At 49.0% G+C, this 27,561-nt stretch overlaps 1 protein-coding gene across 1 annotated transcript in view; it reads right to left on the reverse strand.

The window, feature by feature from the left end:
- Positions 1-27,561, reverse strand: part of LOC138249319 (transient receptor potential cation channel subfamily M member 2-like) — a 1,037,937-nt gene that overhangs the window by 613,766 nt on the left and 396,610 nt on the right. The window contains exon 18 of the mRNA XM_069203278.1: positions 6,140-6,250. Within this exon, the coding sequence (XP_069059379.1) occupies positions 6,140-6,250 (111 nt within the window). The remainder of the gene's footprint in view (positions 1-6,139; positions 6,251-27,561) is intronic.

Consider the following 27,561-nt stretch of genomic DNA (forward strand, 5'->3'; position numbering starts at 1 on the left):
CGAAGCTCCACCAGGTTGATATGATAGAGACTCTCTCTCTCTGACCACTTGCCTTGGACTCGAAGATGATCCATGTGTGCTCCCCATCCGAGCAGTGATGCATCTGTTACGATGGTTTGAGCTGGAGGCTGTTGCTGGAAAGGAATCCCCACCAAGAGATTGTTGGGTGAACACCACCACTTGAGGGACTGTAGGGCGTGGGGAGCAAGAAGAACTCTGCTCTCCCAATCGTCCATCAGTTGACACCATTGATCCTCCAGGCATTCCTGTAAGGGTCTCATAAGGAGGCGAGCATTGGGAACGAGGTGGATACAAGACGCCATTGAGCCCAGTAGAGAGGCTATTACTCTTGCAGTGGTCTGTGGAGTTCTCTCTAGTTGTTTGCACTTTTGGAGAATCGATAATCGTCGTTCCTCCGAAGGAAACACCTTTCCTTGATTGGTATCTATAATGGCCCCTAAGTAATGCAGCCTCTGAACAGGCGTTGCTGTGGACTTCAGAAGACTGACTTGAAGACAGAGATTCTATAGCAGCTGTTGAGCCCATTTGAAATGTTGTTGGGCCTCTAGATAGTTGGAGGCCTTTATGAGCCAATCGTCTAGATAGGGGTAGACAAATATTCGATGCTTCCTCAGATGGGCGGCTACCACCGCCATGCATTTGGAAAAGGTTCTCGGCGCTGATTTGAGGCCGAAGGGTAGAACCGCAAATTGGTAATGACTTTTGCCGACGGTGAACCTTAGGAATTTTCGATGTTTCTTGCTCACCGGAATGTGAAAATAAGCGTCGCAAAGGTCTATCGCGCAGAGCCAATTGCCCTGACGAAGATGCGGATAAATTTGGTGCAAGGATAGCATCCTGAATTTCTCTTTGCGAATCCACTTGTTTGCTGTCCTTAGGTCTAGAATGGGACGAAACTCTTGTTTGTCCTTCTTTGGTACTAGAAAATACCTCGAATAAATCCCTTTCCTGCGTTGATTGATCGGGACGGGTTCTATAGCTCTTTTTTGTAATAGAATAGCGACTTCCAACTGAAGAGCTTCGAGGTGGTGGCTGGATGGTTTGGGTGGAACAGATGGAGGAGGACTGGTGAATCTGAGAGCGCAACCATGTCGCACAATATTCAATACCCAGGTGTCTGATGTGATGCGTAGCCACTCGTCCAGATGATTTGAGATACTTCCCCCTACCGGAGTGGATAACGGAGGAGGGGGAAGCGAAGATTCAGGGCTTAGACGCGGGAGCCTGGTGAGTTGCCGTAGTTTGCGGCGTGGATCGGTCCCTTGTCGACTTTCGATGCGTCGAGAAGGTCCTTTGATGTTGCTGTTGTTGCTGGGGACGTGAAGACATCCAGTGTGGTGTCTGATATCTGTGGGTGAAAAGCCTTCGCTGGTAGGGACGGAATACTTTTCGCTGTACTTATGGGCGTTCAATGCCTACCGCTTTTAAAGTGTCTAGCTCAGACTTCATTCTTGACATCTCGTCATCGGCATGAGAGCCGAACAAAGTAGAGCCTGAGAATGGTAAATTTTGAATTCTCTGTTGCGCCTCTGGTTTGAGAGATGTCAATCGCAACCATGCGTGTCGTCTTAGCGCTACTCCATGAGCGTAGTTATGTGCCGAAAGTACCGAAGAATCAGCAACAGCGCTTATTATCTGGTTGGAAACCATGGATCCCTCACCCACTACCTCCAAGAAATCTTCCTTTTTGTCCTTGGGTAGGTGTTCCGCAAACTGCAGTATAGAGTCCCAAAGGGACCGATCATATCTTCCTAATAAAGCAGTGGCACTGGCTGCTTTCATTGTGATGGCTGCGGTAGAGCATACTTTTCTGCCTGCAGCATCGATTTTTCTGCTCTCCTTGTCCGGAGGCGAGGAGGAAGATGGTGATGTAGAGTGTAGTTTCTTTGCAGCTACTATCACCACTGAGTCCGGCACCGGGTCCGACCTTAGAAATAGAGGATCTTGCTCCGGTGGGCGATACTTTTTAATAAGTCTGGAAGGAGCAGATTTTGTTGTGGCCGGTGTTAGAAAAATATCCATTGCTGGTTCAATAAGACCTGGGACCAGTGGAAGTAAAGGTCTTGAAGATGTCCTCTGTCGTAAAGTCTCGAATATCACTGAGGTCGATGGGGCGGGTACCGCCAGCGGGATATTTAGTTTGGTTGCCCTGCGCACTAGGACCTCTTAGAATGTATTCACGTCATCTATGGGGGACACTCTCGGGGACGGTGAGTCCGATAGGGTTGGAGAGTAGTCCCGTGTAGACGAAGAAGAATGCCTATGACGTGAATGTGGAGATCTACGATGGTGCTGAGAAGAAGATGAACGTCTAGAGGAATGTCTGGAATGTCTTATGGATTCCGCTGGAGTCCTCGGAACAGACTCTGAAGGGGGAGCCGGAAGAGGAGCCGTAGGTGTTACTGGTGTCTGCGGCAACGGCGGCTGTTGAGGAGAGAGCTGCGGTGAAGCTGGAAGCAGGATGAGTGAGGCCGAGGATTCTGAAGTGGTATAAACCCTTCTAGGTCTCTTTGACTGCCACCTCGACGTTGACACACTCCTCGACGTCGAAGTACGGTGACGTCGGGTGCCTCTTGACGTCGATTCTCCTCGTCGATGAGATCCTCTCGACGACGACCTTTCTCGCCGTCGATGCGATGACGGCGACCGTCTTCGACGGCAAGCACTCTCTCTCGACGCCGATCGTCCTCGCCGTGTCGACGGCGAACCGGACCCACATCTTCTCGACGTCGACCGCCCTCATCGCGTCGACGGCGACCCAGACCTTCTCGACGGCGAGCGTTCACGGCGTCTCGACGGCGAAACGGCTGCCGATGTCGAACGATGTTTCTTTCTCGCCGGTGAACCGGTCCTCGACGGCGAGCATGTTGGCGCCGTTCCTGGTCTCAACGTCGATGCCCTCGACGTCGTCGGAGACCTATGTCGTTTATGAGCAGGTCTGGCCGAAGTTGCAGAGGAAACAGGGTGAGCCCTGGTAGAAGACTGACCTTCTCCTCGCTCTGTGGCAGATTGACCATTTCTTCTCCTGTCCTCTCTTGCTTGAAGTCGAATTTTCTCCCTATCACGAAGAGTCCTTCTGGAGAAAGTTCTACAGATGTCACAGGAATCAGGTTTGTGGCTGGATGGAAGGCAAATTATACAGACCCGGTGTGGATCTGTTTTAGCCTTTTTTCTGCCACAAGAAGGGCATTTATCAAAAAGTGAAGGCATTTCTAAAATAGAAAAACCTTAAATTTCTGTCAGAATTTGACAGAAAAGATTAGCAAATGTTCACTCAATATTAAAAACGTCGAGTGAAATTGAAAATTCAAAAGATTTTAATTGAATTTCTGTCAAAAACAGCTTTGTGAGGTAGAGCTCAATGCTTCAGGGTCCTGTCAGCAGGAGCCGGAAAAAAGAACAGAGGCAACTGCCTTTTGCTGTGCATGATGGGATACAGAAAGACTTTACTTTCTTAAAGGCACAGCTCTATTTACATTCTGTATAATGGCAGCCTATGGGCTACACTGACCTGCATTGTTTGATTTTCATGAGAGGTGTAAATAAAGTATGAGAATGTATTTTTTATTACATTTCTAGAATAAATAGGTATTTGAACATGAATTTACACTACAGCTGATTTCTTTTCAACAATTTGGCCTTTGTAGCTGTTCACATAGGCTGCACAGTGTTATTCTTAAGTGGTTTTTGACGGACCTTTTTTCAAAGGGCTAGTATTTGCACTTAAGAATATACTTCACATCAGTGCTCCGGGGTCCCCGCAGACGCGCGGAACTATTCAGTGCTTATGACTATACATGGAAATCCCCTACGAGAGAAAGAAATGATCAGCGGACTGCTGTGCAACCAGGGCTGGTGTCTTCTGACAACCAGCCTTCCAAGGGATAGGACATAAACCAAAGTCTTGCTTTGCTGAAAGAAGCTGACCTGAGGTGTCTAGGCGCCAACCTGTTTGCTGAGAAAGGTAAGAAGCCTGCCAACCGTTCAGTACGTGTAACTGCCCAGGAAGGACCAGAAGCAGTGAGACCCCATTGTTATTAGGGTCTGCCAGAAGAAGGATATCGGAGGGGAATAATCTACGTGCTCCAGGTGCTGGAGGGCATCAAGCTCTCAGAGTTGTGGTTCCAGTTAGGTACTGCGGAAAAGTGACTCAGCCTGTGTTCCTGTGGACAAGAAATGAGAACATTGCTTATTCGTGCCTCTCCAAAAGGTATGGCTGCAGCCAATCCTGTACTGCTGTGACCCAGAGACTGCCATCTTGCATCTTTATGTTGCTACTAGTGCCGAGAAAAAGGCAGGAAGGGGGCCGGCACCAGGCTCATCACATAGGGCCACCACAAATCCAAGTTGTCTGAATCTTCAGGCTGGAGGGTCTCTGATTTTGGCTCCACTGCAGCCACGAACCACAAACTCACTGCAGCCAAAGGAGTCAGTGTAAGACTGGAAAGAGCCCTTTCTCTCAAAAGCAAAAAAGATGGTTCTCTTTTGCAGGTTGGGTAAATGCCTCAGGCCTGCGCTTCAGAAACTCACATCGTTGAGAAGTACCAAAAACTAATGAGAACTGTGATAGACTGAGTGCATTAAATGTACTAGAAGGGGACAGTCTGGACCTGATTCTTACTCATATTAACAGACACATTCTTACCCAGAGAGGAGTACTGCCCTGCTGGAGGTAGAGTGGAACTCTAAGAGAACGAGTGGATAGCAAATTGAGTTACATTAGCCCCAGTGCCAATTGTTCACTATTACCTGTGTAGTATTTAGTTTCTGGGTGTAATAAAGGATGTTTTTTCATAAAGAACAGGGTTTGACAACCAGTCATTGTTCTGCTGGGTGACTGGTAAGTTGTGGGCATCTGGTGCTGCAGCTCTTTATTGTTATCACTGACAGTCAACTGCTACAGTGGCTGCTACACTCCCTGGACATCAGAGGCATGAGACCTCAGCCCAATAGTTGCTGCTACACTCCCTGGACATCAGAGGCATGAGACCTCAGCCCAATAGTCGGTGCTGCACTCCCTGGACATCAGAGGCATGAGACCTCAGCCCAATAGTCGCTGCTGCACTCCCTGGACATCAGAGGCATCAGACCTCAGCCCAATAGTCGCTGCTGCACTCCCTGGACAGCAGAGGCATGAGACCTCAGCCCAATAGTCGCTGCTGCACTCCCTGGACATCAGAGGCATGATACCTCAGCCCAATAGTCGCTGCTGCACTCCCTGGACATCAGAGGCATGAGACCTCAGCCCAATAGTCGCTGCTGCACTCCCTGGACATCAGAGGCATGAGACCTCAGCCCAATAGTCGCTGCTACACTCCCTGGACATCAGAGGCATGAGACCTCAGCCCAATAGTCGCTGCTCAACCCACCCTTCCCCACCCACATTTCAGAATGAAAAAGACTGTGACAGTAGCCTGCTTTGACCTGCTTTGCTCGCACAACACCTGAACCAAAAGTCCCAGGAGATGAGTTCACCCGAGTATGAATCCAGATCTGATATTGGGAGGCAATCACCTTGGAACACACTATTCAAGACATAACTATATACAATTGTCAGCAACTGATTTGAGCCTAAGGAATCCAATGACGAGCTTGAACTACTACTTCTGTACTACACTCGAGAACTCCTCTGGTGAAGTTTGTGACAACTAAAGCATGTAGTGACATTGAAGCAAAATTAATGGCTGGAAAAAAACTCAGAAACGAGTAAAATCCCAATTACTGATCAAAATGGAAACTAAAGCATTGTGCACTTACTGTGTTGAGATATCATCTGAAACATGACACAATGCGTTAGTGCTAAATGTTCTATGGTAGCTTCAGAGAGACGTGCATGTTAAGTCTGTTTAGTATGACACATTTGTACAAATATTCATCATTTAGCTCAGGGCCATAACACCCCCATATCAAATACCATGGTCTGTCTTAAGATTGGCAAGCACAACACCCACATCACTTTTCAAGCAAAAAAAATCAATGCATCAAATCAATGCTGCTATTTCCACTGATACCAGCTCTCTGCATCAATGTTATTTGACCTATCAAATTCTATTAAATTACTACTCCACAGTTTCCAAATAAGCAATTCTCATTTAAAGAGGACAGTGATGTTCTGTACCTGTGCCCAGAAGATATCAGCCAGATCCCGGAAGTTCTGAATGATGGCCCAGATTAGAAGATCCCTCGCAGGGTACTCAGCATTGATTTCAGCCTTGTTTATTCCAGTGATCTGAGGATCCCAAAAGAATTACAACCACATTCATGCAAGGATCAGCACAAGAAAACTCATCACATTTATAGGTGAGAATAATCTATCAGGATACCCAGTTGTTTCACTCTGCAAAGACACTTGCTGCGTTTAAGTGAAAAAATATTTTCCTAGTGCTAAGTCGGTGAGGTGGTTTGGAGGCCTCTAACGATTTAAACAATTATAAAAACATCCCCGAAACCCAACCAACTGCCCCCTACAATACCATCCTTGTCATGGGTATGGAAGGCAGACTGACATTAAAAGGCACCCTCTCCATAGAACTTAAAGTAGCAATGATAAATAAGTCATCAACTAGATTTCTAACTTACAGCACAATCAACAACTGCTTACCTGAGAGCTATACTAAAAGTACTGGTTTTAGGCATCACTTTGGACCAAAAAGTCTCTAGTAGGATGAGAGAGGATGGTAGAAACCAGTTGAAATATGTAGCTAGGAAACAATGATTAAAGTCAGACACACCTATTTGTGAAGGCACCACCCTTTCTCTCTACATAGAGCCTTTTGGTCCCAGGACAGGTTATCAAAGCTGGGGAGATGATGTCTGGTGTGCTGTAAAAAAAAAAAAAAGTGGCTTTGGAAAGGGCAGACAATATACACCTCTTTTTGCTATGTCAGGAGATTCAGCCCTTTTGGGAGAAGGTATGCAAGATAATCAGCCAGACACTTCATACAGAAATCAAGTTACGTTTAGATCTTGTTATTATTTTGCATCGCAGTACCTCCACTGAACCTTAACAAAGGAAATGTGATGTAGATGTTCTACCTGATATAGTTGGTAATGGGGGAGATGAACGAGTTACTTACCTTCGGTAACGACTTTTCTGGTGGATACATTAGCTACCTGTGGATTCCTCACCTAATGAATACTCCCATGGCGCCAGCATTCAACGGAAATCTTCTTACTAGTCTCTGCACGTCGACGAGGACGTCACTCTAGCCCACGCGACGCCGTCTGACGTCATACAGGCAATAAGAGGTCCTCGACGACGTGCCGACGTCAGTACCAATCATTTTTTACGTGCATGAGAACAACCAGGCAATGCAATGAAAGAGTAAGGCAACATCCCATAACATTGTAAAAATACAGAACATTGCATGAATAATTGTAAATCTTTTATATATATATAACTCTCTCTTTTTAAAATATATATACACATCAAGTATATACACAAAGATATATACATATATACATATATAAATATATTATATACAACATCTATTGCACCCTCGAAGACCAAGAGGAGCGTACTCAAGGATTACTTGGTAAGACCAGAAAGGCAACGGGGAGGCGGGTGGGACCGTGAGGAATCCACAGGTAGCTAATGTATCCACCAGAAAAGTCGTTACCGAAGGTAAGTAACTCGTTCTTCTGATGGATACAACTACCTGTGGATTCCTCACCTAATGAATAGAGTCCCAAAGCAGTACCACGCCCGGCGGTGGGTGCCTAAATGGTCAAACCAAGAAATCCTGCAGCACTGACCGTGCAAAATGGCCGTCCCTTCTAACCTCAGAATCCAAACAGTAATGTTTTGCAAAAGTGTGAAGGGACGACCAAGTTGCGGCCTTGCAGATGTCGACCACAGGAACACCTCTGGCCAAGGCCGAAGTGGCCGACTTAGCTCTGGTGGAATGAGCTCTAATGCCCTCAGGAGGATCCTTCTTTGCCAAAGAGTAACAGATTTTAATGCAAAGAACAACCCACCTGGATAGTGTTCTCTTGTGGACTGCCTTTCCTCTCCTCTTGCCCACGTATCCAATAAACAGCTGATCCTCCAGCCTGAAATCCTTTGTTCTATCAATAAAGAAGCTCAACGCCCTCTTTGGGTCCAGACGGTGCAGTCTTTCTTCCTCTTTGGAAGGATGAGGCGGAGGATAGAACGTGGACAAAGTAATTGCCTGAGCCAAATGGAAAGGTGAAACAACCTTCGGGAGGAAAGCAGCCTTGGTCCTCAACACCACCTTATCCCCATAAAAAGTTGTATAAGGGGGCTTTACTGATAAGGCCTGCAACTCACTCACTCTCCTTGCTGATGTTATAGCTATCAGGAAGACTGTTTTTAAAACCAAATACCTTAAGGGGCAAGAATGCATCGGTTCAAAAGGGGACCCCATAAGGAAAGTCAGGACCAAGGACAAATCCCATTGCGGCATAACGAATGGTTTTGGAGGATATTTATTTAGAAGACCTTTCAAGAATCTGATAACAATAGGGGATTTAAATAAAGATGGTTGGTCTGGAAGACATATGAAGGCTGACAAGGCCGATAAATAACCCTTAATGGTAGCCACTGCACAACCTTTCTGCGCTAGAGACAGAGCAAAAGACAAAACGTCCGATAGATGAGCATGCAAAGGATCAATCTGCCTCTCTCCACATCACGCAACAAATTTAGACCATCTATTAGCGTAGATAGATTTAGTGGAGTGTCGCCTGGCCGCTAATATAACATCCACTACCTCAGGCGGGAGAGAGAAGGAACTCAGGTTGCCCCGTTCAATCTCCAGGCATGTAGGTGCAGACTCTGGAGGTTGGGGTGTAAAACCTGCCCCTGCGACTGCGAGAGGAGGTCTGCCCTGAAAGGGAGACGGAGCGGAGGGCACATTGAGAGTTTGAGAAGGTCGGAGTACCATACCCTCCTTGGCCAATCCGGAGCTATTAGGATGACTAGAGCCCGGTCCTGGCGAATCTTCCTCAATACTCGAGGAATCAAGGGTATGGGAGGAAACGCGTAAAGCAACTGGCCGCACCAGGTTATTTGAAACGCGTCCCCCAACGCTCCCTGCATCGGATACTGGAGGCTGCAGAATAACGGACAATGCGCGTTCTCTCGAGTGGCAAACAGATCTACCCGAGGAAACCCCCACCTCTGGAAGGTTAAACGGACTTGATCTGGATGGAGACGCCACTCGTGGTCTGCCGAGAATTGGCGACTGAGACTGTCCGCACGCACGTTCAAGACTCCGGCCAGATGGTTTGCTATCAAGCAAATCTCATGGTCCTTTGCCCAGGACCATAGTCGAAGAGCTTCTCTGCAGAGAAGGTACGACCCCACTCCTCCCTGCTTGTTTATGTACCACATCGTGGTAGTATTGTCCGTTAGGACCTGTACCGACTGACCACGAAGGGAAGGGAGGAAGGCCTTGAGAGCCAGACGTACAGCCCGTAACTCTAACAGATTGATGTGAAACATCTGTTCCTCTGGAGACCAAAGGCCTTTGATCTCCAGATCCCCCAGATGAGCTCCCCACCCTAGAGTGGAAGCATCCGTTATGACTGTGGCCACTGGTGGCGACTGCTGGAACGGCTTTCCTTGTGAAAGATTGTTGCTTGCAATCCACCACTTCAAATCCACAGCAGCATCTCTGGAGATCTTGACAGTACTCTCTAGATCCCCTTTGTGTTGAGACCACTGCCTTCGGAGGCACCACTGAAGAGCCCTCATGTGCCAGCGAGCATGCGTGACCAACAGAATGCAGGAGGCAAACAGACCGAGCAAACGAAGGACCTTGAGGACTGGAACTACCGCTCCATTTCGAAACATTGGAACCAAATCCTGAATATCTTGAATCCGCTGAGGCGGAGGAAAGGCCCGACCCAATGTTGTATCCAGTACTGCCCCTATGAACAGGAGGCGCTGAGAGGGCTCTAGGTGAGATTTGGGCTCGTTCACCGAAAAACCCAGGTCGAACAACAACTGGGTTGTTGACTGCAGATGATGCGACACAAGCTCCGGGGACTTGGCTTTGATCAACCAGTCGTCCAAGTAAGGGAATACTGCTATCCCCTTCCTTCTGAGTTCTGCCGCAACCACCGACATCACCTTCGTGAAGACTCGAGGTGCTGAAGTAAGACCAAACGGAAGGACCGCAAACTGATAGTGCTGCGATCCCACCACAAACCGGAGATACTTCCTGTGTGACTTGAGTATCGGGATATGAAAGAAAGCATCCTGCAAGTCGACAGACACCATCCAGTCTTCCTTGTTCAACGCCAAAAGCACCTGTGCTAGGGTCAGCATCTTGAACTTTTCCTGCTTGAGGAACCAATTCAAGATCCTCAGGTCCAGGATTGGTCTCAATCGACCATCCTTCTTGGGAATCAGGAAATACCTTGAGTAACATCCTCGACCCCTTTCCTGCTCTGGGACCAACTCCACCGCGCCCTTTGAAAGGAGGGCTTGTACCTCCTGTTCTAGCAACAGGAGGTGTTCTTCTGAACAATAAGAAGGGCGGGGCGGGATGAGGGGCGGGAACTCCCGAAAGGGAAGGGTGTAGCCTTTTCCCACAATACTGAGAACCCAAGTGTCCGTTGTAACAGTCTTCCATTTGGTGAGAAACCGCTATAATCTTCCCCCTACAGGAGAGGAGTGAGTGAGAAATGGTGGAAGCCTAAGGCTGCTTTCCCTGCTGCACCCCTCCAGAGGACGAGGAAGAGGCAGAGTGCTGCTGAGAGGCTCCTCTGGTGCGGACCCTACCTCTCCCTCTAAAAGATCTATAGGGATGGGAAGAGGCAGGTTGCTGATATCTTCCCCGAAAGGAAGAGGAGGAAGAGCCACGCCCAAATCCACGAAACCTCCTGAAAAATCTGGAAGAGGCCGTGGAAGAAGGAGCTTGGAGCCCTAACGACTTAGCCGTGGCCCTGCTCTCCTTAAAACGTTCCAAGGCCGAATCAGCCTTGGCTCCAAACAGTTTGTCCCCATCAAACGGGAGATCCAACAATGTGGACTGTACATCCGCAGAAAAGCCCGAGTTACGGAGCCAGGCCTGCCTCCTTGCCACCACAGTTGTGCCCATTGCTCTGGCTACCGAGTCGGTCGTATCCAGTCCAGTCTGGATAATCTGGGTCGCAGCAGCCTGGGCATTTGAAACAACATCCAAAAGACCCTGGGGAAGCTCTGTAAATGATGAGGAAATGTCATCCATCAGAGCATGAATATACCTCCCCAGGATACAGGTTGCGTTGGTGGCCTTCAACGCCAGACTGCAGGACGAAAAAATCTTCTTGGACTGCGCCTCTAGTTTCTTTGAATCTCTGTCCCCAGGCACCGTCGGGAAAGAACCAGGCGCTGACTTGGATGAACAAGAGGCCTGCACCACCAAGCTCTCCGGCGTAGGGTGCCTAGACAGAAAACCAGGGTCAGTCGGAGCCGCCCGATACCTCCTGGCCACGGCTCTGTGAACTGCTGGGGAAGATGCCGGCCTCTTCCACACCTCTAACACCGGATCCAGCAGAGCGTCATTAAATGGCAAAAGAGGCTCCGCCGCAGCTGAGGCCGGATGTAGCACCTCTGTTAGAAGGTTTTGTTTAGCCTCCACCACCGGCAAAGGCAGGTCCAAAAAACTAGCTGCCTTCCGTACCACTGCGTGAAAGGAAGCAGCCTCCTCAGTATATTCTCCCGGGGACGAAAGATCCCACTCAGGGGAAGTGTCCAGCCCACTGGCCGACTCCAGACCACGCAGCCCATCACCCGAGTCCTCTAGCTCTCCTTCCTCCAGGGCTCGTTGGTACTCCTGCTCCTCTAATACACGGAGAGCACGTCTCCTCGAATGAAGCCGTTGTTCAATACGCGGAGTCGACAATGCCTCCGCCGAAGTCAAAGATCGGCGCCGATCTTCAGAAGCCACCGACGCCGCGTCCGGCGCCACAGGTAACTTCGGCGCCGACGAAAGAGCAGTCGAAGCAGATGGACCCACCGGAGTCACAGGCCGAAATCCCGACGTCGACGTCGACGGGATGGAAATCCCCAGGGCCAATCACTCTAAAGCCACCGGAGCGGCCACCAGCGCCGACACCGGCGCCGAGCCCACGTTCCCAAAAGGGAGAAAGGGCATAAAGGGTGCCGGCCGAAGAGGCGCAGGATCACCCAATGAAAAGGCCAAAGGCCCAGCCGGAGCACCCCCTGGAGCCATCTGTTGGAAGATGGCATACATCGCATTCAAGAATGCGGAACTATCGGCTCCAGGGGTGGGAAAAGCCGGATACTGGGGTGCCTGTCTCGGAGGCGACCCCGGCCTCGACGTCTGCAACGCCGGAGAAAACACCTGAGGCTCCAATACCTCAATCACCGACGCCTGTCCAGGTGAAGTCGGAGACGCCGGAGAGGGCAACGGCGTCGAAGGATGCGGCGTAACCGTGGGACTGATCTCCCATGTCCTTCGGCGCCGATCCGAAGACCTGGAACGAGTCTCCTTTGAATGACGCCGAGATTCTCTACGGCGCCGGGAGTCTCGATGACGCCGATGTCTTGGTGAAGAAGACTTCTTGTGATGATTCTCCTTCGATTTCGCCATAAACAGCTTCGCCTCACGTTCCTTGAGGGCCTTTGGATTCATGTGCTGGCATGAATCACAAGTCGAGACGTCGTGGTCGGAGCTCAAACACCAAAGGCAATCGGAATGAGGATCCGTCACTGACATCTTGCCTCCACACTCACGACAAGGCTTGAATCCAGACTTTCTCTGCGACATTATTACCACAGCGAAAGACTACGCAGCAAAAATACACTGTAACCACAAAAGTAACAGTTGCTCCCTCGAAGATAACCGTTTCGAATGCACGGAAAAAAGGGAACTGACGTCGGCACGTCGTCGAGGACCTCTTATTGCCTGTATGACGTCAGACGGCGTCGCGTGGGCTAGAGTGACGTCCTCGTCGACGTGCAGAGACTAGTAAGAAGATTTCCGTTGAATGCTGGCGCCATGGGAGTATTCATTAGGTGAGGAATCCACAGGTAGTTGTATCCATCAGAAATGTAAGAAATGGGTATCAAACGATGCTCCCACCTGGTATGATTGGTTATAATCGGTGAAGCAGGTGTGGAGTCTGGACAACTCACCAAGGTCTCTAAGAAGGCCAAAGTTTTGGAGGCTGTATGCTGACTGGTTGGAGGGGAGTGCCACTGTTTCAAATATCCAGTCCTATGATTACATCCTACCTTAGAATTAGGGACCAGTTGAAAAATGTCTTGTTCTGACTTTCTTTTATCAGGCGCCCAAGCAGAACAAGCCTGGTTGTAGGAAAGTATCCCCACGTTTTGCCTCTCAGTATGCTTGGACTATTTTCACTGGGATCCTGCTAACCAGGACCCCAGTGATTGTGCTCTCTCTCTCTAAATTTGGTTGCTTAGCACTTCACACAACCCACAATTGGCATACTGGTGCCCCCATATGAGTCCCTAGTCCCTGAATGCCCAAGGTACTTAGATACCTAGGGCATTGGGCACCAGGGGTCCCCCATGGGCTCCAGCATGTATTATGGCACCCATAGGAGCCCATGCAAAATGTGTCTGCAGGCCTTCCATTGTGGCCTGCGTTAAAAGGTGCATGCACCCATTCACCACAGGTCACAGCACCAGGCCACCCCTATGGTAGGCTCTCTTAGCCCTGAGGGCAGGGTGCAGGTCCCTGTGTATAAAGGGCACCCCTGCATGAGCAGAGGTGTCCCTATCAACTCCAGTTCCATTGCACTGGAGTTCGTAAGTTCGGGGAAGCCATTTTACACTTGTACGTGTCCAGCTACATAATGATAACTCCGAACCTAGGCATGTTTGGTATCAAACATGTCAGAATCATGCTCCAATACTGTTGCCAGTATTAGTTGTATGATTCCATGCACTTTGGGGACTCCTTAAAGGACCCCCAGTATTGCTCCTAACAGTCTTCTCGGGTTTTCCAGCCAGCCCGCGCTGGTGCCACCTTACAGACAGGTTTCTTCCCTCCTGCTGCTTGACCAGGGCAGGGGAAGGCAGAACAAAGAATTTCCTGTGGGAGAGGGATGCAACACTCTGTCCCTTTGGAAATAGGTGTTACAGGGCTTGGGAGGGCTAGCCTTCTCAAGCCTCTGGTATGCTTTGAAGGGCACAATTGGAGCCCTCCTTGCATAAACCGGTTTGCACCGGTCCCTGCTCTGGTGCGAAACTGGACAATGGAAAGGGGAGTGACCACACCCCTGACCATCACCACCCCAGGGGTGGGGACCAGGGCTCCAGGTCGCCACTTGGATCTGCCATCTTGAATTAATGATGAGCAGAGGCACCTGGGAGCATCTGAGTGGCCAGGTCAGGTAGGTGATGCCACAGCCCCCTCCTGATAGGTGGTCACGGTGCTGGGTGACTAATCCCCCTTCCTGAGCTATTTAGGGTCTCATTCTTGGGTGGGTCCTCAGCTTCGACGTGCAAGATTCCAGCAGAACTCCTCTGCATTGTTTACTTCATCTTCTGGCCACTGGAACCGCAAATGCATTCTTCAGGAACCAGCAATCTGCAACTCCAGCAATGACTCCGCCTTGCAACATTGTTTCTCCGGCTCCTTCCAGCAACAACAACATTTCCCCGGCTGTGCATCCTCTGAGGTCGACAACACTCCAGCCTGCACCAAGAAGTAAGATAGAATCTCCCTTGGAGTGAAGAAGTCACTCCCCCGCATCTGCAGGCACCAACTACAACGACAACCGGCTGCATGGATCTGCTCTCCTCCAGAACTGCATGGATCCTGCTTCACAGGTGGTGGTCTGGAGTGGTCCCCTGGGTCCTCTCTGCCACCTGTCCAACTTGGGAGACAGTAAGCCCTTGCCTCTCCTTGCAGGACACCCCTGTGCAACACACCTCTTGCAGCTACCAAGGCTTGTTTGCTCCTGCTCCACAGGATCTTGAGGCTCTGTGTAGTCCTGGCCCCCAGTACTTGTTCCTACCAAGCACTGTCTCCTCTGTCCTGCTCCAGCGACGCAGGACTCCTCCTCAGGTGTGCTGAGTGAGCCTCACTGCGACTGACGTGGTTGCTGCTAGTGGGTTGCCTGTGGGGGCTGCCTCCTCTTCTGGTGACTCTACCAACTGCTGAGAGTCACCTTGGACTCCCCTCCAAGGATTGAATCCCCTGGGTCTTGCTGGTCCTCTTCAGCCTTGCAATGCCTCTTTTTTCTTATTCTGCATTTGCCAAGGCTTGTTGGTGGTTTTCCTGCACCACTGACCAACTGCAACCCGACAGCTGATGCGGGACACCAACTGCATCACTTTAGGGACTTCTCTTCATCTCCTGTGCTGCCCCTCGTTGACCTGGTCCTGCATCCACAGTAGGGTAGGTAGTGGCTCCTGCCACGTCCGGACACTATCACAAACTGGACTTTGTCTCCTTCCTTTGCAGGTCCTCTTCTGCCAGAATCCTCCTTTGGGTTCTTTCAGTCTGGCTTGGGTCTTGCATAATCATTTCCCCAAGTCTTTCTGTTAGTTTTGGGGGAAACCAGGTACTTTACTCTGCTCTTCTGGTCGCTGAGAGTCACTCTGTTACTCACCTAGTTCCTTCAGCTCCCCTTTAACGATTGCACATCCTTAAGAGGGGAGAGTGTATCTTGCATTTCATTTTTTAGTATATGGTTTGGCCCTCCCCTAAGGCCCTCACTATTTTCTATTACTTTTGCCAATGCTTGTTGCTTTTATGCACCTTACTGATTCCTATTGTGTGTATATAATTATTAGTTTGTTTAATTACCTCCAGTGGGGGGACTGCCTAGGAGTATTCTAGTATTTGAGTTACTATAATAAAGTACTTTTATTTTTGTAACTGTGTGGTTCTTTCATGTGTGTAAGTGCTGTGTAACTAAAGTGGTACATAAGCTTTGCATGTCTCCTAGATAAGCCTCGGCTGCTCATCCACAGCTACCTCTAGAGAGCCCTGGCGTCCTAGACACTGCCTACACTTCACTAATAGGGGATACCTGGACCTGGTATAGGGTGATAACACCATAGGTGTCCACCACAAACCAGGCCAGCTTCCTACAGCGTTCAGATAGAAAAGATGGCTAGTTGCTGGGCAGAAGGTTCTGAGGCCGGAGGTAAAGAAAAGCAAGGTGGATGAGGACAAAAACAAACACTGATTGAAAGGCGCCCTATCTTGCCTCTTGAATTGTTTCACACAGTTTCAATGCGTATTACATCGATATGTGCCCAGGTGCCCAGGATAGTAAGGTGAATACTAAAGTACCAGAATGTTCAGGAAACACTATTTGAAGGAATCCCCCACCGTAATCTGACATCAATTCTTGGGTCAAACTTCACAAAAATTATGCAATTCACTAACAATTTGTTAAGATAAAGTATAACCATAAAACTTGCCTGCCAACGTTAGGCACAGTGACCAATTAGTTTTTGGCTAAATCCCCAATGCCTGGAAATTTTACTAGGACATGCTGATCAGCAACCGGACATTATGGATTTGTTTTCGGTCTAGCTACTGACGGCCTTAATTATCTGGAGGAGCTGATGTGATCAGAACAAAATGAAATCCCCAGAAAGGGGCACTGAGACATTGTCTACAGCAGCTGCCTTGACAATGCTTCCTTCACATTATTTAATCCACCCACAGTATAGTGTGGACTATGTCAATGTAGTTCCTCTCAGGCCCAGAGCACTGTGGGTGTTTGGTCTCATCTAATACAATTCCAGGACGCAACTTGCAGCTCCAGCAGCTTTTATGCTAGTGCCTTTGGAGAAGGCACATTATTTGGTCTGGAATAGAGGTAGCTTTTGCAGTCTCGTCAGCCTAACTTTTTACAAAGAATACAGAAAATGGTACATAATAATACCCCTAGCAGGGCTTTTGATAAGCCTTCTTCTGTGAATGAGTCAGGTTTAGTGCCATTTTAAAGTCAGTGAGGAGCTACAGAGTGGTAACGCATCAGTCTTCCTTATCTACTCACTGTTGTGGGTTTGCTTCCGATATTTTCATTTTGTTATGATCACGCTGAATGTAGTACCACTATTGGCATCTTGACTGTACACTTGAAAGTTTGACCAAGTACAAATATCCTTGCCTTATCAGAGAACGTGTCGGAGCTGGTCCTGGTCCAACGCCAGGAATCCCGGTCTGCTGTGAGACACAGAATCCAGAAGCATATGAACCTATGGTTTGCAAACAACATTGTGTCTTGTGTTTGGCAAAGCATCAGTGATCAGGAGGGCTACTTGTCTTTTGACTCATGCCATTAGGAGGTTCACTATAAATGCAAGTCGAAGTTCTAATGAAGGCAGAGCAGGTCTTGCGGAGAACCCTGAGAAGGATACTCTAGAGAGAAGTGTTTCTCAAGGTGTGGATTAGGTCAACCAACGCCATGCCCAACTGGACCAAGAAGCCTGTGCCAATTCCAAGTGCTGAAGGCACTCGTGGTGAGCAAGATTTCACTTTTTGAGATTGTTTGACTTGATATTGAGCAATCTCACTAGATGACTAACCAGCAGAGAAATCCTGTAAAGTGTCACAATATTAGAGCTACTAGACAAAGGGCACACAAAACGCTATTCTGTCCTTTGTTCTACAGCAGCACATGGCAGTTCAGTTGTTCCTCAGAACCTGGATTGATTTTCCCTTGATGCATCCGGAGGGCCTGCTAGATCGCAAGGCAGCTCCTAAAGATTTAAGTGGTGGCGCTGCTCCATTGGTAAGGATTCTATGATCTTCACTTCATCCAGGTGACCCTGCTCCACAAACCCCAGAGATAATGCGTCCATCACCACTCTGCTTTGCAGGGCACAAGGAGAACAGCCTGCCGCAACTCAGACTGACATCCTTCATTCAACAGTGACCTGAAGCCAGCTTATCGGACACATGGATTATGTCTGAAACACTTTCCTGGTGCTGGACCATATGAAGTCCCAGATTCCATGGTATGGCCTACATTTGGCAATAGACGTGAAGCACCAACAGGGTGCATGATGCCAGAGACCAATAAGCCTCAGAACCAGGAACTGCAGGCCTCACCTGAAACATGAGGATCATAACCTGATGGTCTGAGACTTGCTGCAAAGGTGGGGACTTTAGGTCAATCATACCCTGAACGGAACCTTTAAAGTGAATACTCTGAAAAGGCTGAAGATGGCATTTAAACTCATTGATGAAACACCTAGGATGGACAGTGACAACACTGCCCTCTGTCATCGACACTGTGGTCCAAGACTAGCAGAGGCAAGCTCACCTTCAACAGCGTTTCGGTTGAAGTACTGGGATATGTGTATCCCCAACCAGTAGGCAGGACATCAACATAACCTTCAAGGCAGGACGGTGAATTGGAATATGTCTGTTCCCAACCTAAGTGGAGATACTTCCTTTGGAATTGCAGGATGAGCACAAGAAAGTATGCATTTTACAGGGCCAGGGGCACCATCCTGTCCTCTAGAACCAAAGCCAGCAGACTTGAGCAAATGTCAACATTTTAAACTTATTTTTGGTGTGCCATCAACAACCTCAATAGAAGTAATAAACTGCGGAGTCATTATGGACTTCGCCCTCTCCATTAATTCTCAGGTTAATCCACTGGCAAAATGCAATTAATGCGATGCAGATACTGCCACAAGTCTTTCCACTTCTGGGTTTCTCAAAAAACGACCAGCCACCTACCTCCCTCATTATATCACAACCGGATTATGCAAATGGTTTGTATCATGGGCTTAAAAGTGGTCTACCAAGTAATCAATAAATCAGTCAGGATTTTGTAAAGTGCACCACTCTCCCGTGAGGGTCTCAAGTGCTGGGGGGGAGGTGCTGCTACTGCTCGAACAGCCAGATCTTGAGAGGTTTCCTGAAGTTAAGAAGGTCTTTGGTCTGGCGCAGGTGGGTGGGAAGAGTGCTCCACGTTTTGGCAGCGAGGCGCGAGAATGATCTACTGCCGGTTGTAGTTCTGTGCACGCGTAGGACGGTTGCGAGGGTGAGGTCGGCGGAGCAGCGATGCCGGGTCGGGGTGTAGGATAGTCATCTGTTGAGGTATTCTTGTCCGATGTTGTGCAGTGCTTTGTGAGCGTGGGTGAGGAGTTTGAAGGTGATTCTCTTCTCTTCCCACTGGGAGCCAGTGCAGGTTTTTCAGGTGGTCTGTGATGTGGAAGTGGTGGGGGATGTCCAGGATGGGGCGTGCAGAGCCGTTCTGAATGCGTTGCAGCCTCTTCTGGAGTTTGGCCGTGGTTCCTGCATAGAGGGCATTGCCGTAGTCCAGATTGCTGCTTACGAGGGCTTGGGTGACTGTTCTTCTGGTTTCAGTGGGTATCCATTTGTAGATCTTTCGGAGCATGCGGAGGGTGTTGAAGCAGGAGGAGGAGATGCCGTTGACTTGCTGGGTCATGGCCAGTGAGGGATCCAAGATGAATCCTAGGTTGCGTGCGTGGTCGGTGGGAGTTGGTGCCGTTTCGATAGTGGCAGGCCGCCAGGAGTCTTCCCATGCAGAGGGGGCAGAACCGAAGATGAGGACTTCCTTCTTGTTGGAATTGAGTTTGAGGCAGCTGCTCTTCATCCATTCGGCGATGGCCTTCATTCCTTCTTGGAGGCTGGTCTTGGCGGACTCCTTGGTGAGGGAGAGGATCAGCTGGGTGTTGTCAGCGTATGAGATGATGTTGAGGTTGTGGGATCGGGCGATGTTAGCAAGAGGGGCCATGTAGACGTTGAAGGAGGTCGGGCTGAGGGATGAACCCTGAGGTACGCCGCAGATGATTTTGGTGGCCTCCGAGCGGAATGGGGGGAGGCAGACTCTTTGGGGCCTGCCGGTGAGAAAGGAGGTGACCCAGTCCTAGGCGCTGTCGTGGATTCCAGGACTCCTGAGGCGTGAGAGTAGGGTGTGGTGGCAGATGGTGTCGAACGTGGACAAGAGGTCCAGGAGGATGAGGGCCGCGGTTTCGCCGCTGTCCAGTATGGTTCTGATGTCGTCGGTGGCGGCAAGGAGGGAGGTTTCGGTGCTGTGGTTGCTGTGCAATCCTGATTGGGAAGGGTCCAGGGTGCGGTTTTCCTCGAGGAAGCGGGTTAGTTGTCTGTTGACAGGCTTCTCGATGACTTTTGCTGGGAAGGGGAGCAGGGAGATAGGCCGGAAGTTCTTGAGGTCCTTTGGGTCCGCCTTGGGTTTTTTGAGCAGGGCATTGATCTCGGCGTGTTTCCAGCTCGCCAGGAAGGTGGCGGACTTGAAGGAGCTGTAGATGGTCCTCCGTAGTTTAGGTGCGATGATGGAGCTTGCTTTGTTGAGGATGTGGTGAGGGCAGGAGTCAGATGGAGAGCTGGAGTGGATGGTGTTCATGATTTCGATGGTGTCGTTGACGGGGGTCCAGGAGATCAGGAGGTTGGTCTGAGGTGAATCTGTGGTGTTGGTGGTTGCCGGGAGGTCTGGGTGCTGAAGCAGTCGTGGATGTCTGCAATCTTCCGGTGGAAGTAGGAGGCTAGGGAGTCGCCGAGGTCTTGGGATGGCGGGATGGAGTTGGAGCTGGGGTTGGAGAGTTCCTTCACGACGTTGAAGAGCTCCTTGTGGCTGTGTGCATTGTTGTTCATTCGGTCTTTGAAGGTGGTTCTCTTGGCAGCTCGGATGAGTTGGTGGTGTGTGTGGATGGCGTTTTTGACGGCTGTGAGGTTGTCCAGAGTCTGATCTTGTGTAGCGCTGAGACAACTATTACACTTAAACCTATAAGACTACATTTCCTCTGCTTTAAGAACAAGTCACTTACCGTTGGTAATGATTTACCTGTGTAGGAAGTTGGCTCTGTATATACTATCTCAAAGTGAGAGATAGTGTGCACAGAGTCCAAGGGTTCCCCTTAGAGCAGTGGTTCCCAATCTGTGTGCAGTGGTGCCCCAGTGCACCAGTAAAAGGCGCCAAGGGCGCCGTGCACCAAAGGTTTTAAATTTCGAATTGAAGAAATAATCGCCGGTTAACATCTAGACAGAAATTTGAGGTTTTCAGTATAAGCATAAAACCGCTAACGTTTACCACTAGATGGCAGCAGTGCATTATTCTTGAAGAGTGCAGAAGTGAATGTTACTAGTCCCTCCAGCCTGCAGCAGCAGTTCCTGCTCTGTCCTGTATTTCAGCAGAGCGAGACATGAAAGCCTCAATTGCTGCAGCTTTGGATGTGTGAGAAATGTGGGGATGGAAGCTGGGTGCAGGGCTTAGACAGCCCTCTTGAAAGGTGCTCAGAGGCTCGCACTGCCTTTCTTCTCCTATAAGGCAATCAATGAACTGCCTGCTAGCCGTATAAAGCCCGTGTCATCACTTTCTGGCATGGGCTAGCCGTGCAAGGTCTTTTACATGATACTTTCAAGGAATTCAAGGAACGAATGTAGCTTTTAAAAATGTTTCCCTTTTTTCCCCTCACTCACTTTGGCTCTCTCGCGTTGAGGATGATCTCTCACTTCCTGTCCTTGCACCAATAATTACCAATAAAATATTTATTTGGCGTAATCTGCTTATTTTGGGCATGACAAACTGCAAAAGATAAATTCAAAACAACTGTACTATAAAAGATATTAATTGTACAAACTTCCATTGTCCCCTTCATAACCTCATAAAACTTTTTCTATAGCACTTGAACGATTGATTGTGAGAGCGATTCTCTCAAACAAATTGTCATTTTCATTTTTATTTGAACTAAGACAATAAGAAAGCAAGGCAGGATTAATCCTTGTCTTATTGTCTATTCAAGGTTCACCTTTTCTTACTTTATAAGGATACTTAACCTCCATAAAAGACCAAGCAACTCCAGTCCACAGCTATCCCAGCCAAGAAACTGAAAACACTCTACTATACACAGTGTCTGCTGACATGCAAGTGTAAACATTTTTTATTGTTCAGTAACTGGGCGTGAGAGGAAAATGAATAGTAGTGTATAGAGAAAGTAAGGAGTTTGTTGTTTATCCCACTCTGTTAAGGAGAACCTAGTAGTGACCCTACCTCTGTCCCCCTCCATGCTCTTCAGGTAGAACAGCAACGCTGGCAGCGACTCCGATTCACACACATTTCTTCTGTGGCTTGGCCCAAACTATTTTGGAGTGAACACACCTTTTTTAGGGATTTGAATGTGCCTGCCCGAAGAAGGAATTTGCTTGCAACATAAAATTGTGTACTTTTTTTGGAAATCTTTTTACTGACTTTGCACAGTGCTCTTTTACGTAGTTTTGAGGCCCACTGATACCATCAGACTGGAGGCAATAAAGTGCAAAAAATAAAAAAAACTAGACAGGAGACCTCTATCAGTGAACCCAGGATCTGAAACAACATTCCTATATTTATCAGGGCCTCACAACGCTGCTCAGGAAAAACCTAAAGTCGCACCCTTTAAAAAAAAAAAAAAAGAGCACTAAATCACAACGCAGTAAGAGTTCAGTTCGATAACCCTCTATCTTTCCAATCAGTTGTTGACATTGCAAGACGCTCTACAGTTGATAGGATAGCATTACATCTACGATTGTAATCCTGACCCACCTACCGAAATAAGTAACATAACGGGGAACAGCGACCACTGCCAGTAGGTTAAGGGAGCCGCGGGTCAAAAAAGTTTGGGAACCACTGCCTTAGAGGTTGATAGTGGCAAAATTAAATAATACCAATGCTCTGTTTTGTGGTAGTGTGGTCGAGCAGAAGGCTTAATAGAGGGTAGTGTAAAGCATTTGTTGTGCACACACAGGCAATAAATGAGAACACACATTCAAAGACTTAACTACAGGCCAATACGTTTTTATATAGAAAAATATTATTTTCTTAATTTATTTCAGAACCACAAGATTCAGAATTCAAGTAAATACATACATTGTAAGGTACTTGGCATAGGTAAGTATGGAACTTTGAAGTAAGACAGTAAGGTACACAGTTTTGGCAAAAATGCCAATAAGCTATTTTAAGGTGGACACTGTGCAAAAATGAACAGTTCCTGGGGGAGGGAAGTACAAGTTAGTTTAGCAGGTAAGTATAGCACTTACAAGTTCAGTCTCCAGGTCATAGGCACTGTTGGGGGTTCAACGCAACCCCAAACCACCAGCAACACAGGGCAGGTCAGGTGCAGAGGTCAAACTAGGGCCCAAATAGCATAGGTGCCCCATGGAGACTAGGGGTGCTCCGGTTCCAGTCTGCTAGCAGGTAAGTACCTGCGTGCTAGGGGAGCAGACCAAGAAGGTATTGTAGAGCACTGGGGGGTCACAAACAGGCACACAAAATACACACTCAGTGGCACCGGGGCGGCCGGGTGCAGTGTGCAAAGCAGGTGTCAGATTTAGTATTCGTTCCAATGGAGGGACATGGGGGCTTCTTGGGCCAGCCACTGACTGGACAACGATGATAGCCGCCTGCTGGTCACTCCTGCACTGGTAGTTGGATTCTCTTGGGCCTGGGGGCTGCGGGTGCAGTACTTCTTCCAGGCGTCGGGTTCTTTGTTACCAGGCAGTTGCAGTCAGAGGGAGCCTCTGGATTCTCTCTGCAGGCATCGCGTGGCAGTGCAGGGAGGTTGTCTCAAGGTGTCCAGGTTGGGGGAGTCGCCTGGGGGTCCTCGCTGCAGTGTTGGTTTCTCTGGACACGAGCCGGGAGCGTTGGGTGCTGAGTGTTGGGGACTCACACTTCCGGAGTGAGGCTGGAGTCCCTTTAAAGATGATTTCTTCTTTGTAGATTAGACAGAGCCGCGGTCCACAGGAGTTTCTTGGTCCTTTAGGTTGCAGGGCAATCCTCTGAGTCGGCAGAGGTCACTGGTCCTGCTGGATGCATCGCTGTTGCAGGTTTTTGCATCTGGAGACAAGCCAGTAAGGCTGGGGCCAAGTTAGTTGTTGTCTCCGTCGTCTCTGCTGGGCTTTCAGGTCAGCAGTCCTTCTTGTTCAGGTCATCAGGAAATCTGATTTCCTGGGTTCAGGGTCGCCCCTAAATACTAGATTTAGGGGTGTGTTTAGGGTTGGGGGGCAGTAGCCAATTGCTACTGTCCCCGAGGGTGACTACACCCTCCTTGTGCCTCCTCCCTTTAGGGAGGGGGGCACATCCCTAATCCTATTGGGCTAAATCCCCCAAAGCAAGATGGAGGACTTTCTGAGGAAGGGGTCACCTCAGTTCAGGACACCTTAGGGGCTTGTCGTGGCTGAAGGGTGACTCCTCCTTGTTTTTCCAATGAACTCCTCTGGACTTGCTGCCAAAAGTCGGGGCTGTGTCCGGGGGGCGGGCATCTCCACTAGCTGGAGTGCCCTTGGGCATTGTAACACAAAGCCTGAGCCTTTGAGGCTCATTGCTAGGTGTTACAGTTCTTGCAGGGGGAGGTGTTAAGCACCTTCACTCAGCTCAGGCTTTGTTTCTGGCCTCAGAGAGCACAAAGGCTCTCACCTCAGGAGGTCAGAGACTCGTCCGTCAGTAGCAGGCTGGCACAGACCAGTCACTCCTGCACTGACGGATTGGGTAAAACACAGGGGGCATCTCTAAGATGCCCTCTGTGTGCATTTTGTAACAAATCCAGCACTGGCATCAGTGTGGGTTTATTATTCTAAGAAGTTTGATACCAAACTTCCCAATCAGTGTAGCCATCATGGAGCTGTGGAGTTTGTTTTGACAAACTCCCAGACCATATACTTAATATGGCCACACTGTACTTACAATGTCTAAGAATGTACTGTTGGGGCATATTGCTCATGCAGCTATGTCCTCACCTGTGGTATAGTGCACCCTGCCTTAGAGCTTTAAGGCCTGCTAGTGGGGTGACTTACCTATGCCACAGGCAGTATTTTGTGTGCATGGCATCCTGATGCCTTTTTCTCCCAAGCCAACACACACAATCTGCAATGGCAGTGTGCATGTGTAAGGTGGGGGGTCCCTTAGGGTGGCACAACACATGCTGCAGCCCTTAGGGACCTTCCCTGGTCACAGGGCCCTTGGTACCTCTGCTACCTTTTACAAGGGACTTATTTGTGTGCCAGGAGTGTGTCAATTGTGGAAACAATGGTACATTTTTAGTGAAAGAACACTGGTGCCGGGGCCTGGTTAGCAGGGTCCAAGCACACTTCTTAGTCAAGTCAGCATCAATATCAGGCAAAAAGTGTGTGTTTAGGGGGTGGGGTGGGGCTGGGGGTGGGGGGGGGGGGAGGGCTAACTGCAACAAGGAGCCATTTTCCTACAACCTGGTAGAGACATATTCTAGTAGCAGATTCCTTACCTTAGAACTTACCCCAGGCATCAGAATGAATCCGGAGATTTTTCTTCAAGCAGTACCCTTGTGCGTTGTGAGTCGAGACTGCGTCTGTTGTTGGCGTCGTGGTCGCCGTGATGACGTCGGGGTCAACATTGTCACCGCCTTGGTGCGGTGACGTCAGTTTCTTTTCACAACTTTCCACGCCAAAGCATGGAGCCAAGAAGAACACAAAATAGCGCGGCAGAGCTAAGACCCTGACAAGGGAATCCCTGCCCCTAGAAATCAGTTCGCAAGAGGGGAGGATGGGTGAGTCAGTAAGGAATCTGCAACTAGAATATATCTCTACCAGATAAATCGTTACCAAAGGTAAGTAACTTGTTCATCTGATAGTGACTTCTAGTTTCTAGTTGCAGATCCCTTACCTTAGAATAGATACCCAAGCAATACCATTCCCTGTGGGGGGCTGCGAGCCAAAATCATACTAAAAAGTCCTGCAGAGCCGAACAACTACAGACCTGAATGTTCAGGCGGTAATGTCTTGTGAACATGTGCAGAGATGCCCACATTGCTGCGGGGTAGCTATCCAGGACAGAATCTCCGCATGCCAACGCTCTGGTAGCAGCAGTTGCTCTGGTGTATTGAGCACGCAAGCCCTCAGGGGGTTGCTTCTTTGCCAAATCGTAGCACATTTTGATGCAAAGTAGTACCCATTGAGAGATGGTACACTTCTGCAATGCCTTCCCTTTCTTCGCACCCACATAACAGACAAAGAGTTGATCGTCCACCCGGAAATCTTTAGTACGATTGAGGTAGAACGCAAATGCTCTTTGTGGATCCAGATGGTAGAGTCTCGCCTCTTCAAGAGAAGGAAGTGGGGAGCGTAAAAAGTAGGCAAAGTGATGGATTGGCCTACATGAAGGGGTGTATCAACCTTACAAAGGAAGGAGGCCCTTGTACGAAACACCAATTTGTCAGGGTGAACAGACAAAAATGGGAGTTTGGAAGAAAGAGCTTGAAGCTCACTCAGTCTGCGAGCAGAGATGACGGCAATAAAAAAACAGTTTTGAGAGTAAGGGGCTGCAATGGAAAATTGCGCAATGGCTCAAAAGGGGCACACATTAATTAAGTGAGGACCAGATTGAGGTCCTACTGGGGCATAATAAATGGTGTGGGAGGAAACACATGGGTGAGTCCCTTAAGGAATCTACCAACAATAGGAGACTTGAAAAGGGAAGGTTGGTCCGGTAATCTAAGAAAGGCTGAGATAGCCGATAAGTAACCTTTAAGGGTGCCCAAAGCAGCGCCCTGCTGGGCTAAAGAAATAATGAACAAGAGAACCTTAGAAAGAGGAGCAGAGAGGGGATAAACAGACTTGTTGGTACACCATGCCGCAAATTTATGCCAAGGACAGGCTTATACCATTTTGGTGGAAGGGACGCCTGGCTGCCAAATTAACATCACATACTTTGGCCGGAAGGACAAAAGCTGTCAACTGCTGCCACTCAATCTCCACACATGACGGCGAAGAATGGACAGGTTCGAGTGGAGGACCGTCCCTCCCCTTTTGCTGTGACAGAAGATCCTCCAGAAGGGGAAGTCTGACTGGAGTATCTGCAGTCATGCTCAGTAGCTCTGGATACCAAACTCTTCGTGCCCTGTCCAGAGCCACAAGTATTACTTGGGCCCGGTTGTACTTGATCTTCTTTAGAACTCTGGACAGAAGTGGCACTGGCAGGAAGGCATAAAGGAGGCCTGGGTTCCACTCATGACAAAATGTGTCAACGAGTGAGTGCCGCCTTGGAAACTCCAACGCGCAAAACAGCTGACACTGCACGTTCTCTGCACAGGTGAACAGATCTAACCATGGCTCTCCTTGGTTAGAGACCTTGAAAGAGGCCTTGCGCCACCTCCAGATGGAGACGCCATTTGTGATCGACTATGAATCAACAGCTGAGTTTGTCTGCGCTGGCATTCAGAGAGCCCGCCTGATGTTGAACTACCAGGGTAATGTCCTGATGAGCCAGCCACGTCCAGAGGCGCAGAGCCTCTTGACAAAGGGTCCAGGACACCACTTCACCTTGTTTGTTTCGGTACCACATGGTGGTAGTGTTGTCTGTGAATATCTGCACCATTTTCCCTTTGAGAGAGGGAAGGAATGCCTTCAATGAAAGCCTGTTTGACTGGAGCTTCAGAAGATTGATGTGGAGTGCAGACTCTGCTGGAGACCAGATACCTCTGATCTCTGCATCTCCCATGAGGCTGCCCCATCCCAGGAGTGGCGCGTCGGGCTTACTGTAAGATCTGGTTGGGGAAGGGATCTGCTGTTGACCCGATACTGATCCGAAAGCTACCACTGCGGGTCTTTTGCAGTCCCCTCCGAGTTC

The sequence above is a fragment of the Pleurodeles waltl genome, chromosome 8 (assembly GCF_031143425.1).
Source record: "Pleurodeles waltl isolate 20211129_DDA chromosome 8, aPleWal1.hap1.20221129, whole genome shotgun sequence".
NCBI classification, from domain to species: Eukaryota; Metazoa; Chordata; class Amphibia; order Caudata; family Salamandridae; genus Pleurodeles; species Pleurodeles waltl.